We start from the raw sequence: 13,097 nt of genomic DNA on the forward strand, positions 1-13,097 counted from the left end.
TCTACCATACCATGTGATCACTTTCCGTTCATCTCTTTTAGTTTGATTGACAGAATAATACTTTCTGTTTTCCAGTTCTTCTCATGGTTTGCAAAGCTGCAAACTCAGATGGATCAGGATGAAGGAACTAAATATAGGTATGTGCGGGTCCTTTATTTGTTGGATTTTCTGATTTTTACATCATAGTCATCTCAAGTTACCAGAAAACTTAACAGTCAGATTTTCCCTACTACTAGGCAGGGCGAGGATTGGGTTATAAGTGACTTTAGAAAAGGAGCTGCAGAAAGGACTTGGGTCAAGAAGTTGTATGGGAGTTCTGTGAGGGGTTTGTGGTCTCAGGGGAAACATCATGGACGACCTTAGGATGGCCATCTGGATAGTATGGCTAGCATATGCTGATAGGGGAGAATGACACACAGTTTCTCTCCGAGTTTAGATATGGGTTCTGCATTAATGTTCGGTTAGCATTTATTTACGGCCATTATTATTGTTTTTTTTGTTTTGTTTTTGTTTTTTTGAGACAGAGTCTCGCTACATAGACCTGGCTATCCTACAGTTCATTGTGTAGACCAAGCTGACTTTGAACTCAGAGATTTGCCTGTCTTTGCCTCCCAAGTGGTGGGATTAAAGGTGTGCATCACTATGCCTGGCATATTCATGGGCATTATTGCTAGGCAGTGTGCTATGGATGTATAATCCTATTTTATCTATAGCAGATCTTCAAGGAAACATTCCCTTTCCCATTTTACAAATGGCCAGCCTGAGGCTTGGACACATTAACTATCAGTGTCATTTAGACTTAGGTAGAGCTCCAGTTTGGACCATTGTCTTCTAGTCTCAGATCCAAAATTCTTTTCACATCACATGGTCTTTGGAGGTGGCTGTTACCTGAAGGAGTAACCTTATTTGCTGCCTTGGGATGTCCTGGTGTCCCCATCTTTGAAGGTTGATGCCTGTGATTTATTGACTTACATGCAAGAAACCAGGTTGTGGCTCTAAGGCCAATTCCTTTTATTGGTTGTGGTGACAGTGATTCGTCTTCCTAAGCATCGGAGTAGTTTATAGGCTAGCTTTTGCTGTAAATCTGAGAGTTAGAAATTTTGGAAGAGTAGGTCGGGTTTTCCACCTGAAATTTGTGATTTTGGAAAAGATGAGACGGTATTGTTTATTGACTCTGCTTATTGGGGGAAAATATTATTGCCAATCCCCTCTTGGTTCTGTTTTCTAGACAGATGAGGGATTACTTGTCTGGGTTTCAGGAACAGTGCGATGCTATACTGAGTGATGTGAACAGTGCTCTTCAGCATCTGGAGTCACTGCAGAAGCAGTACCTTTTTGTGTCCAATAAGACAGGAACTCTTCATGAAGCCTGTGAACAGCTCCTAAAAGAACAGGTAATTGGGAATGAGGGGAGAGAGAGGGTCAGTGATTAATTTTAAATAGATGAATGCTATTCCATTTTAATTTCCTTAATTCCTCTGAGTAGACACTGAAGGTTGCTCTATATTAGACTCTGCTAACCATGTAGATTGCTGTAAAGGGAGCAGAGCCAGACGCAGACTTCCTTGTTTTGATCTGCTAGGTGCAGCTGCAGAGTGGACTGGTCTGTCCACTGTTATTGACATTTTCAGATAAGCAGAGTGATTGCACTATTGGTGTTTTTTGTTGTTGTTGTTTTTGTTTTTGTTTTTGTTTGGCTTTTTTTAAATTTAGCTCTGGCTGTCCTGGAACTTGCTCAGGCCAAAGGGTTTTTGTTTTTAATCAGCTGCCTGAGGAGGTTGTACTTTAAGTTGTGAGTTGCAGATAGAGCATTGAAGTTACTATATTTTAGAATTTTCTCTGTATTTTTGTGTGTTTTTAAAAGGCAGGCACTTATTTTTATAAAAGATCGCATAATACTAATTATTGTCTCCTTTTGTTCTGATTTAAACTTCAGTGTCAAATATAACTCTATTCAAAGTAGTTTTGACATTAGGGTACCGATTGGTGTGTTTTTATAATAATTGGTTTTTTTTTTCTTTAAAATGTGAGTCGGAACTTGCTGATCTTGCTGAGCACATCCAGCAGAAGCTGTCCTATTTTAATGAATTGGAGACTATTAACACAGTAAGTGTGTGGTACTATTCTGTAAAGTTAGTGAAATTTTACATTTCCCTTTTGTAGTAATTTTCAAGAGTATAAAGTGATGCTTGAACTGAATAGTTGTTTGCTGATGGAGTGTCTGATTTAAGCAAGATACCATTATCAGTTCAGAACTTCCCATATGTGATTTAAATAGACTTAAGTAGAATTTCTCCAACTGTGTTATTGTTATGGCTCTTTTTGTTGATTCTTGTTCTGGAATCTTCCCTCTAAGCTGTGAAAATTAGGATAATAAGTGTTCAGTTTTAAGTCTTGCTGTGTTGTGTTTCTATAGTACCATCCACACACTTTTAAGCCACTACTCATGTTCAGTTTGAAGAAGTATATAGTCCTCATAAAGCAGGTAATAAGGGCTTCTGAGTAAACTGTATTTCTACGTTTCTGACTTGTTAGTCATAATTATTTATAAATCATGTTATTAAATTATTAAAATAATTGTAATTATTGGAGCTTAGTATTAAAGACATAAAAGTAAAGCTGGCAGCCGTTTAGATGTGAGCTACTGTGGGAATTGGTTCTTGGGCAAACCACTTCTGTATCAAGACAGAAGAAATGGCTAGTGATAGTTGGCTTTGCTTTTCTGTGTTGGAACTCGAACCCAGAGCCCCGTGAGCATGCTCAGCAAGTGCTGTGACTGCTAGTTAATCCTTTAGCCATAAAGAAGTGGCCAGTGTCCGGATGTAGACAGATTATATGTTGTGAAGTGGTGGAAAGTGGGACACTTGGGTCCGAGATGTATTAATTCAGTTTATTGTTGCACAACAGCGTAGAGAAAACACTTCCGGGTTCTTTTCTGCCTTGTTTTGCAAGGTTGACGTTTACTAGCTTGTTATACATGGACCACAGTTGAGGATATTTTAGTGATTGTTAAAGGCTGTTTCATTAGCCTAAAAGTACACTATTATATTTAAAAAGAAATATGTCAGTTCTAGTTAATAATTTTCAATGTTTACCTTTTTGGTTGTTAATTGTTTCTTTTCCTTCTGCTTGAAGAAATTGAATTCTCCTACGTTGTCTGTGAATAGTGAAGGATTTATCCCTATGCTGGCCAAGTTAGATGATTGTATAACATACATTTCATCTCATGTAAGTCATACTTTTATGCTTTAAAAATATTAACACTCTTCTATATCTCTTATACATTTATTTTTTCCCAGTGGAAAAAGTATAGTCAGCTTCTCTGTATGGCTTTCGTAGGTGGGTTCAGCCACTTGTGCATCACAGAGATGATAAAGAACCTTTGGTTTGTTTGTACCGAACATGTACAGCCTGTTTTCCTTGTCATTGTTCCCTGGATGGTGTAGAACAACAGCTGTCTCTATAGCTATGTTACATTAGTCTCAAAAGTAACTCGGTGATGATGCTCATTTGGTATGTCCTTTGGGGTCCTGGAAGTAGTGCTGTCTGAATACCGAGGGATGACTATATATCTGTAACATGCTGAAGAAAAACTAGTGCTTTTTTTGGTTGCTGTTCTTAGTGTTCAAAGTACTTCCGGCTTCTGAGTGTCTCCTGGAGTGGGAAGGACCCTCTGATTTGGCTTAATCCTACCTAAAAGGATGTGACATTTAAGGTGTTCACTCATGGATGTGCGAGATGCTCTTTGGAAATCTAGTTACCCGTGTGAGGGGTGCGGGGGGATGGGGGGGAAGGAGAGAAGGGACGAGCCCTTTCATCTTAGCCCTCTCCTGACCTCCCGAGGATGCACTGCTGTTCTTATTTCCCCAGCTCCATTCTGTTACCTCACACCAGCCTCGGGGTTAGCGGGGCTCTGACATTAATTTTGTTTGCAGCTGTGAACGCTGACTGAGCCTGCTTTGTGCCAGGCACCGAGGATTTGGCTGCGACCAAGTCCTTCAAGTGTCTTCTTCATGGAGCTTATGATCTACAGAGCTCCAGATATTGCTGTGCATAGAGGACACCTTGGTTCTCATTGGAAGTTTGCTTATGTTAATATTTATTTCTTTTGTAAATTTCTTTGTTTTACAGCCTAATTTTAAAGATTATCCTGTATACTTACTGAAGTTTAAACAATGTCTTTCTAAAGCTTTGCACCTCATGAAGACATATACTGTGAACACACTGCAGACTCTCACAAATCAGTTACTGAAAAGGGTGAGTTAGCTGATCCCAGGGACAGCTTGATTTTGAGTTTGATTTATTTGCCTTCCACAACTTGTCTGGATTAATACTGTATAATTAACATTTTTATCCTTACTCTCTTTTAGTAATAGAGAAATATGACTGTCCCATGTAGCTGAGTTAGTAGAACCCTTGCCTAGTATTATAAAGTCCTGGTTTCAACCCCTAGCACCAGGGGAAGTATTTATTTATTTATTTATTTATTTATTTATTTATTTATTTATGGTTTTCAGGTGAAATATTTAAAAAGAGGAAAATTATTTTTAATTATCTGCCATTCAAACTTACTCAGTTTTACTATTTTTGATTTATTTCCTGTCAATATTTTTATGGAAAAGCTAAAAAGAATTTTTCGGATAACAAATACCTTATATTGCAAATTACAGTTTATCACATAATACTGGGTTCTCTTCATACTTCTTGGATATTTTTCTATGTATGTATGTGTCATGCAATATAGTCAACCCAGCTTGGGGTGGTGGTGGTGGTGCACGCCTTTAATCCCAGCACTGAGGAGGCAGAGCCAGGTGGATCTCTGTGAGTTCGAGGCCAGCCTGGTCTATAGAGCGAGATCCAGGACAGGTACCAAAACTACACAGAGAAACCCTGTCTCAAAAGACCCAAACCAAAAAAATATATTTATATAGTCAGCCCCCAGAATCCATTGCTTTGGCCATGGATAACTATTACAGTGCTGTAATTGCACCCAGGGCCTTGGACACACCAGGCAAGCGTTCTACCACTGAGTTACACATTCAGCCCATGGGGTTTTGAGACAAGGTATCACTGTGTTGCTCAGCCTGGCCTTGAATTTGTGGTCCTCTTGCATCTTGGATGCTGGTATTATAGGCACGTGCCATCATACCTTGCAGCATGCATATTTCTATTGAGTGTGTCCTAGAGTTTACTATTGTATTAGAAATGTATGGTGAAAAAGGAGCTCATGAGGTCCGTGCTGTCATAGTGATGTATTTAAAAATAATAACTAGTAAAATGATGAAAAAATGTATTTACAAATTAGTAGATGCTAGGTACAAAAGTACCACACACTGACTAGGTTAGAAAATAAGAGTAGACTTGTCTAGGTTGGTTGCTGAACATAATTCTTCCCAAGGGAAACACCATGAAGGCTATATTTTACTTTGGAAGCTCACTTCTCAGTTGGACATTCTTATGACTTATGCTGTTTGGGAGACAGAGGCAGGAGGTTAAGTAGTTCAAGGCCACTCTGGGCTCCACAGTGAGTTCAAGATAGTCTGTATAACTCGTGAGACCTGTCTCAAAGTAAAACCACCACACTAAAGATAGTCTGGGATGCTGTTTGGAGGTTGAGCAGTGCCTAGAATGTGCCAGGCCTTAGATTCAGTCCTAATAAGGCAGAAGAAAGAGAAATGTAAACTTACTTCCTCAAGGACATGCACTAAATGTCAGAGATGTTAAAAATTTGGCCAGTGTCTTATACTCCATAAGTAGTAGTTTAAGTCTGAATTCAGTTCTACTACTGCCAAAATTCAAGTAATACAGGATAAATTTGAACTATAAAGGAGAGAGTGATAGCTCTGCTGATTCTCAGCTGTAACAATATTAACACATAACCTCTCATTGAGATTTCCTTTTCTAAGCTTTTGGTTGGAATGGAGGCCAAGCAGTAGACGTATGAAGTGGTTAGTGTTCCCTTTTTTTTTTTTTTTTTTTTTTTTTTTCCCTGAGACAGAGTTTCTCTGTGTAGCTTTGCGCCTTTCCTGGATCTCACTTTGTAGACCAGGCTGGCCTCGAACTCACAGAGATCCACCTGTATCTGCCTCCTGAGTGCTGGGATTAAAGGCATGCGCTACCCCCGCCTGGCTTTAGTGTTCCTTTTCTGTGGAATTACGTGTTTGCTAATACCTTTCTTCCCTCTTCCCCCTGTTTCTTCAGGATCCCTCATCAGTACCTAATGCAGACAATGCCTTCACACTATTCTATGTGAGATTCCGAGCTGCTGCCCCCAAAGTCAGAGTAAGTCTGTTGACGCATATTGAATATTGCTGTGGAAAATTTCAGCCAGCCCTTTGGGAGTCCTCCTGTGCCTTTTCTTTTGCTTATTCCAGGAAATGAACTTGAGTGAAGGGAAGGCATTGCCCCTTTCACACTACTTAGCAATTAAAGTCTACAGAGAGCAATCTTTTGGCCCTTCCTGTGATGCTCAGGGTCGTTTCTAGATGAAACCTTGGATTTGGGGAGCTGGCGAGATGGCTCAGATGTAAAAGTGCTTGGAAGTGCCCTGGAAGCCACATATGAAGGGCAGGGCTGACTCCTGCAGGATGTGTATGTACACACACACACACACACACACACACACACACACACCCTTAGTTAAGGTTGCTGTTGCTATGAGGAAACACCATGACCAAAGCAGTTAGAAGAGGAAAGGGTTTATTCGAGTTACACTTCCACAGCACTGTTCATCATCAAAGGAAGTCAGGACAGGAACTCAAGCAGGGCAGGAACCTGGAGGCCAAGGCTGAAGCAGAGCCCATGGAGGGGTGCTGCTTACTGGTTTGTTCCCTATGGCTTGCTCAGCCTGCTTTCTTACAGGAACCAGGACCACCAGCCCAGGGATGGTACCACCCACTGAGCCCTCCCCCATCAATCACTAATTAAGAAAATGCCCTACAGCTTGCCTACAACCTGATCTTATGGGAGCATTTTCTCAATTGAGGTTCCCTCCTGTCAGATGACTTTAGCTTGTGTCAGGTTGACATAAAACTCGACAGCACACACTAAATAAATGTAAAAAGAAATCAAGCTCAGATTTCTAGTGGGCTTGAGGGCATTATACAGAGACCAGTAGTCTCTGTTTTAAGGGAAGGTTATGGAGACATAAAAACATGCATTTGAGGGTGTTCCCTGTAATTTATTGTAACTGGACTATAGGGTGTTATTAGAGTGTGCTGGAAAAGAGGAAGGAAAAGTGACAAGGCATGTTGCATGACAGGCTGATTCATGGAGAGTAGAAAACATGACTTATCCTCAATAGAACACTTTGGTCAGATGGCTGTTCTATAGATTACGGGAGCAGTGAAGAGAAATGGATTATAGTGAAGGGAAATCTGAAGTCGGGAGGAGGGACCATTCACAATCAAGGTGTGCAGCCATTCAGGAGAGGTGTCGGAGCTGGACAAGGCTCTGATAGTATATTGAATGAGGCTATGTATGTGCCTTACTTCCTTAGAAGCGTGTGGATTGAAAGGACTGGTCAGTGTATTTATCCTGATTAAATTAGAAGTGGGGAGGGATGGTCACACCAGTATTTGTGTGTGTTATACCAGCTGAGATAGGTAACTGGAGCTTATACATGTATGTTCTTTGTCACTAGAAGGAATATTACACTTTTGTTGACAGGATTTCATGCTCTTCCTTGAAAGTCCGCTAGTTAAAGGAGAATAATTGTGTTTTTCAGATGGAGGACACTTGGTTTTGTATATAGAAGACAGAGGAAGAGGGTGATGAGATTTGGATTTTGCCTGATTGGTTCTGTTGTCTATTAGCTAAAGCCAATATTGACTATTTGATTCAGAAAGAAATGGCGTGGATAAGAGGACTTAGTGTAGTGGGTGACTATAAAATGATTGCCTGTGATTTGTGGCTTTGCTTTACACTAACTACTTAGTGTACATGATGGGGTTGCATTTAGTTTTTGATAGAAAGGATAAGATATTTAGGTGGCAGTAATCTCAGTGGGAATATATGGGGATGAATAAAATGACAGAAGTACACAAGAATCTTGAAAGATTGAAAAGATGATAAACCTGTCATGGTCCTGGTTGGAGAGTTAAATTCTGAAATGTCAGTTATTTTCAGTGTAATTTATTGGGTAGAATGTTCTGGTAGCTAAAGTTGAAAAAGATTTCTTCAGATCAGAAGGACAAAACAAATTTTTGGAAAGTTTAGTGTTGAATTAAGAATTTACTGACAGCCGGGTGGTGGTGGCACACGCCTTTAATCCCAGCACTCGGGAGGCAGAGCCAGGCGGATCTCTGTGAGTTCGAGGCTCAGCCTGGACTACAGAATGAGTTCCAGGAAAGGCGCAAAGCTACACAGAGAAACCCTGTCTCGAACCCCCCCCCCCAAAAAAAAGATTAAGGATATAAAAATGAAAAATTCCGACTCTTAAATAGGAAAAACAAAGGTAGAAACTGGAATGTTTGTTAAGAAAGATAAGTATTATAAATGACTAGATAATTCACAAAGTGTGGAATGCATGTTAAGTTTTTTTATCTCAGAATTTTCAAATTAAAGTATAATAGTGTTTTTGAGGATTCAGTGGGAGTAATACTGCTGATGGGGTGTAAATGGATTCTTTTCCAAAAAACATTTCAGCAGAGCAGATCAAAGACATATAAAGTATATCTCTCTTTTGAGTCAGTGTGTTGGAGTGCTCACAAAGTGGTGCTTACAAAGGAGTTACTGAGTCGGGGTTGGGATGGAGAGACGGCTCAGTGGTTAAGGGCACAGACTGCTGTTCCAGAGTGTCCAGGTTCAATTCCCAGCCCCTTCGTGGTGGCTAACCAAGTCTGTAACTCCAGTCCCAGGGGATCTGATGCCCTCTTCTGGCCTCTTCAGGTACATGGTGCACAGACATACACCAGGGAAAACCCATACACATAAAAATAAAAAATAAAAATTTGGAAAAAACAAAGAGAGAAAGGTAGTTATTCATACCAGTTTGCTCAGAGAAGTGGACCTTCCTGCCTGGGATCTGATGTAGCAGAACAGCTCTTTGACTCCAGACTGTGAACTGGTGGCTGTGAGTCTTTGGAAAGAAATGCTGAACAGAATAGTTGGTTTTGAGTGCGTCTATCCACAGGATAATACACAACCACTTCATAGAATGCTCTGTTCATTTGTTTAATTTTTGTTGCTGCTATTGTTTGAGATGGAACGCTGCTGTATGTGTGGTCCACGTTGGTTCAGATTCACCACTGAGCTCAGGCTGGCCCACAGCTCCCCAATGCTCCTTTTGCTCCACCTTCCCAAGTACTGGGATTATAGCATATGCTACCATACCCAGTTTTATGTAATATTTTAAATGCTGTTTGCAATAATTTATTGAGTGTTTACTAGGTGGTGTATAAGGCTTTCTGTTTTCATCTATTATTGAAAAGTGTTTAATGACAGAAAAATATTTATGAAATGTTTTTAAAATATAGATTAATAGAGCTGAATAAATAGTACAATTCCAGCTTCGATTAAAAAGAAAATATGGGGCCTGGAGAAAATTCATTGGTTGAAAACACTGACTACTTTTCCAGAGGACCCAGGTTTGATTCCCACAACCCACATGGTGGCTCACAACTGTCTGTAACTCCATTCTCAGGGGATCCCATGCCCTCTTCTGACCTCCATGGGCACCGGGCACTCATGTGCACAAAACACACATGCAGGGAAAAGCACCCATACTTATAAATAAAATAAAATAAAAACAGAAAGAAAGAAAATGTGATAATTGGTCATAAAAACTGAAAAATATATACTGTGGTATCATTGCCTATATGTTATTTTTTATGATTTTTAATCTTTTCGCCGTTTTTTTTTTTTTGGTTTTTTGGTTTTTTGGTTTTTTGTTTTTTTGGAGACAGGGTTTCTCTGTGTAGCTCTGGCTGTCCTGGAACTTACTATGTAGACCAGGCTGGCCCCAAACTCACAGAGATCCACCTGCCTCTGCCACCCGAGTGCTGGGACTAAAGGTGTGCGCCACCACCACCTTGCTTACATTATTTCTTAAATGAGGGTTACCAATATAACCAGTAAGCAGTGAAAAGTACAGTTAAGACAGACAGGTGGACATATTGTCTTTCTTTATCCTACAGGCTCTTATTGAACAAATAGAGCAACGATCTGAAAAGATACCCGAGTGAGTACTCAGTAGCTCCTGTCTTTTGTCATGCCCTTCCCCATGCCCTTGGTGTTTGTTCTCAGACACACAGCCTGTTTAGAGAGCAGAGTCTCGTGCTTGACTCAGCAAGTTTATCATGGTAACAGTGTGTTTCCCTCTACCTCAATTAGGTAGATGCGAGGTCTTTGTATCACTTCATATGGTTTTTGTTCTACGTCTGTATTCCTGAGTGTTTAATGTGGGCACATGAGAGGCAAGCATTCTGGCTTTAGAAGCCTGGCAACCAGCTCTGGAATTTAAGATCACATTTCATTTGTGCATTTGAAATAAAAAATGTATACTCTAGTCTTACTATTTTTTCTAGTTAAAAAATGTTATATATTCACTGTCCATAGTGATGGGCTCATAAAGATGTTTAATTTTTTATTTTTATTTTTGTTTTGTTTTTTCGAGGCAGGGTTTCTCCCTGTAGCCCTGGCTGTCCTGAAACTTGCTCTGTAAACCAAGCTGACTTTGAACTTAGAGATCCACTTGCTTCCGCCTCCCCTGTGCTGGGCTTAAAGGCGTATACCACCACCACCCAGCTCATAAAGGCATTTAATTCAAGCATCTCATGTATTTTGAGCTTTTTCATTCCCCATCCCCTTCCCCTCTCTCTAGTCCTCAGTAGTCCCCTCCTTTCCCCAGCTAGCCCCCTCTACTTTTCATGTCTTTGTGTGTGTGTGTGTGTGTGTGTGTGTGTGTGTGTAAATCTACCCTCTATGCAGGAGAGGAATCACAGTACTTCTTGTCTTGTTTTTTACTTGCCTTCCATCAGATACCAGCACCTGCTCAATGATATCCACCAGTGTTACCTTGATCAGCGGGAGCTCCTTCTGGGCCCCAGTATTGCCTGTACTGTCACGGAGCTAACGAGCCAAAATAACAGAGACCATTGTGCCTTGGTGAGTGCCTGCTGGCGGGCGAGTCCTGCCTGCTCTTTGCTGTTTGATACTTGCTTGCTCCCCTTCTTCCTGACAGCACCCCTTTCCAGTTTGGCTGTGTCTCTGACACTTTCTGAGCGGTTGCTTCTAACCTAAGTTTTGTAGCACACAGCTTTGGGGAGCAAAAGAACTCAGACCTGCCTCAGCAAGTTGATATCGTTCTGTTTACCAAATCAACATTTTTTTCTAGTTATGATAGTGGAAATTAGCTCAACTTTGTAAAATAGCCTCATGTTAATTTTTCTTGAGATAGGAAGATTTACAAGTATGTGTTCTTCCTTGAAGGATGAAGTTTCAGAGTTAGTGGATTTGTGTTGAAAATGTAATTGTAGGTGGTTTTTGTTTTGGTTTAAGATAGAGTCTCACTCTGCAACCTAGATTGGCCTTGACATTTGCTTATCCTGCCTTAGCCTTCTGAATGCTGGGATTATATGTTTGTGCCTCCATGCCTCAGTTTAGTTTTTGATGCAGAAATGGCCTTTGTTTAGTGTTGTTTTAATTCATACCTTAGAAAAATACATAAAAGTTCTTTTTTTTTTTTTGGTTTTTCGAGACAGGGTTTCTCTGTGTAGCTTTGCGCCTCTCCTGGAACTCACTTGGTAGCCCAGGCTGGCCTCGAACTCACAGAGATCCGCCTGGCTCTGCCTCCCGAGTGCTGGGATTAAAGGCGTGCGCCACCACCGCCCGGCTCATAAAAGTTCTTTTTAAAAGTACTCCCTTTTAACTAGAAAATCATGTTTATTATCGAAAGTTCAGAAAATAATACAGTAAGAAATTAAAAATTGGATCCTATTTTGAAGTAATCCATTGAGAACTAGACATTTCTTGTTTTCCAGAAGTTGCTTATGAATATATGTAGCCGGAAATTTCTCTGGTCCCACCCGGCCCTGTAATCCCACAGATGCTTATAAAATAATCACTCCGAGTCTTATATTAATGACAAACTATATGGCTTATGGCTTCAGCTTCTGGCTAGCTAACTCTTTTATCTTAAATTAACCCATTCCAATTAATCTGTATGTTGCCACGTGGCCATGGCATTACCAGTCTGCTGGCATCTTGTTGCTCCTTTGGCAGTGGCCTGGCATCTCTCCTGACTCCACCCTTCTCTCTGTATCTCTACTTTGATTTCTCACCTGGCTGTAAGCTTTCTTGCCATAGGCCAAAACAGCTTTATTTATTATCCAATGGGAGCCACACATATTCACATCATATAGAAAGACATCCCATAGCAAATATATGTGTGTAATTTTTGCAAGCAAAGTATAGGCTTTATTTCATAAGAGCCGAATGTGCATCTTTGTAGGTGGGTTTTGTTTGTTTATTGCAGGTTCGCAGTGGCTGTGCCTTTATGGTCCATGTATGCCAAGATGAGCACCAACTTTACAATGAATTTTTCACAAAGCCAACGTCAAAATTAGAGTAAGTGATACATAGAATCTAGCGCTTGTGGATAAGATTTAGTTTGCTATTGACAATAATGGACTACTATATTGTAGAGACATTCTACAGTTAACTGCAGTGTTTGAACTTTTTTGGATATTTTGGATATAAATATAACAGAATATTGTTGATTGTGATTATTTTCTTAAGTCTGTAGTTGAAAGGCAAGCATGCTTTTATATTTTTGTAGTAAAATTTTGGAGACATTCTGGGATGATAACAAGAAGTCTACAAGAGAAACCAAGTCTTGGGATCTGGATCCCTTTATCTACACCAAGTGTAATAGTCCCTTTTGGGTTAGAAACTCTGTGCCTCTAACTACTGAACAACATTTAGAAACATAGATGTTAGTTGATAATCTTTGTTTTTTCGAAGTGACTTTCAGGTCCACTGTTAGTCACTTATTCCCTCATGTTGGCTGTTTTTGACTCATAAAGATCCTAAGATTATGACTCGTGTTAGGAAGAGAAAAATGGACTTCCTGATTTGGGTTGGGGTGGTTACTTGAT

The 13,097-nt window shown here is 40.2% G+C and overlaps 1 protein-coding gene across 1 annotated transcript in view; it reads left to right on the top strand.

Moving 5' to 3' along the window:
- Positions 1 to 13,097, top strand: part of Cog3 (component of oligomeric golgi complex 3) — a 62,705-nt gene that overhangs the window by 13,215 nt on the left and 36,393 nt on the right. The window contains exons 3-11 of the mRNA XM_059273319.1: positions 76 to 137; positions 1,229 to 1,394; positions 2,032 to 2,106; positions 3,136 to 3,228; positions 4,132 to 4,257; positions 6,202 to 6,282; positions 10,137 to 10,180; positions 10,980 to 11,106; positions 12,476 to 12,567. Of these exons, the coding sequence (XP_059129302.1) occupies positions 76 to 137; positions 1,229 to 1,394; positions 2,032 to 2,106; positions 3,136 to 3,228; positions 4,132 to 4,257; positions 6,202 to 6,282; positions 10,137 to 10,180; positions 10,980 to 11,106; positions 12,476 to 12,567 (866 nt within the window). The remainder of the gene's footprint in view (positions 1 to 75; positions 138 to 1,228; positions 1,395 to 2,031; positions 2,107 to 3,135; positions 3,229 to 4,131; positions 4,258 to 6,201; positions 6,283 to 10,136; positions 10,181 to 10,979; positions 11,107 to 12,475; positions 12,568 to 13,097) is intronic.

The sequence above is a fragment of the Peromyscus eremicus genome, chromosome 9, assembly GCF_949786415.1.
Source record: "Peromyscus eremicus chromosome 9, PerEre_H2_v1, whole genome shotgun sequence".
Taxonomy (NCBI): domain Eukaryota; kingdom Metazoa; phylum Chordata; class Mammalia; order Rodentia; family Cricetidae; genus Peromyscus; species Peromyscus eremicus.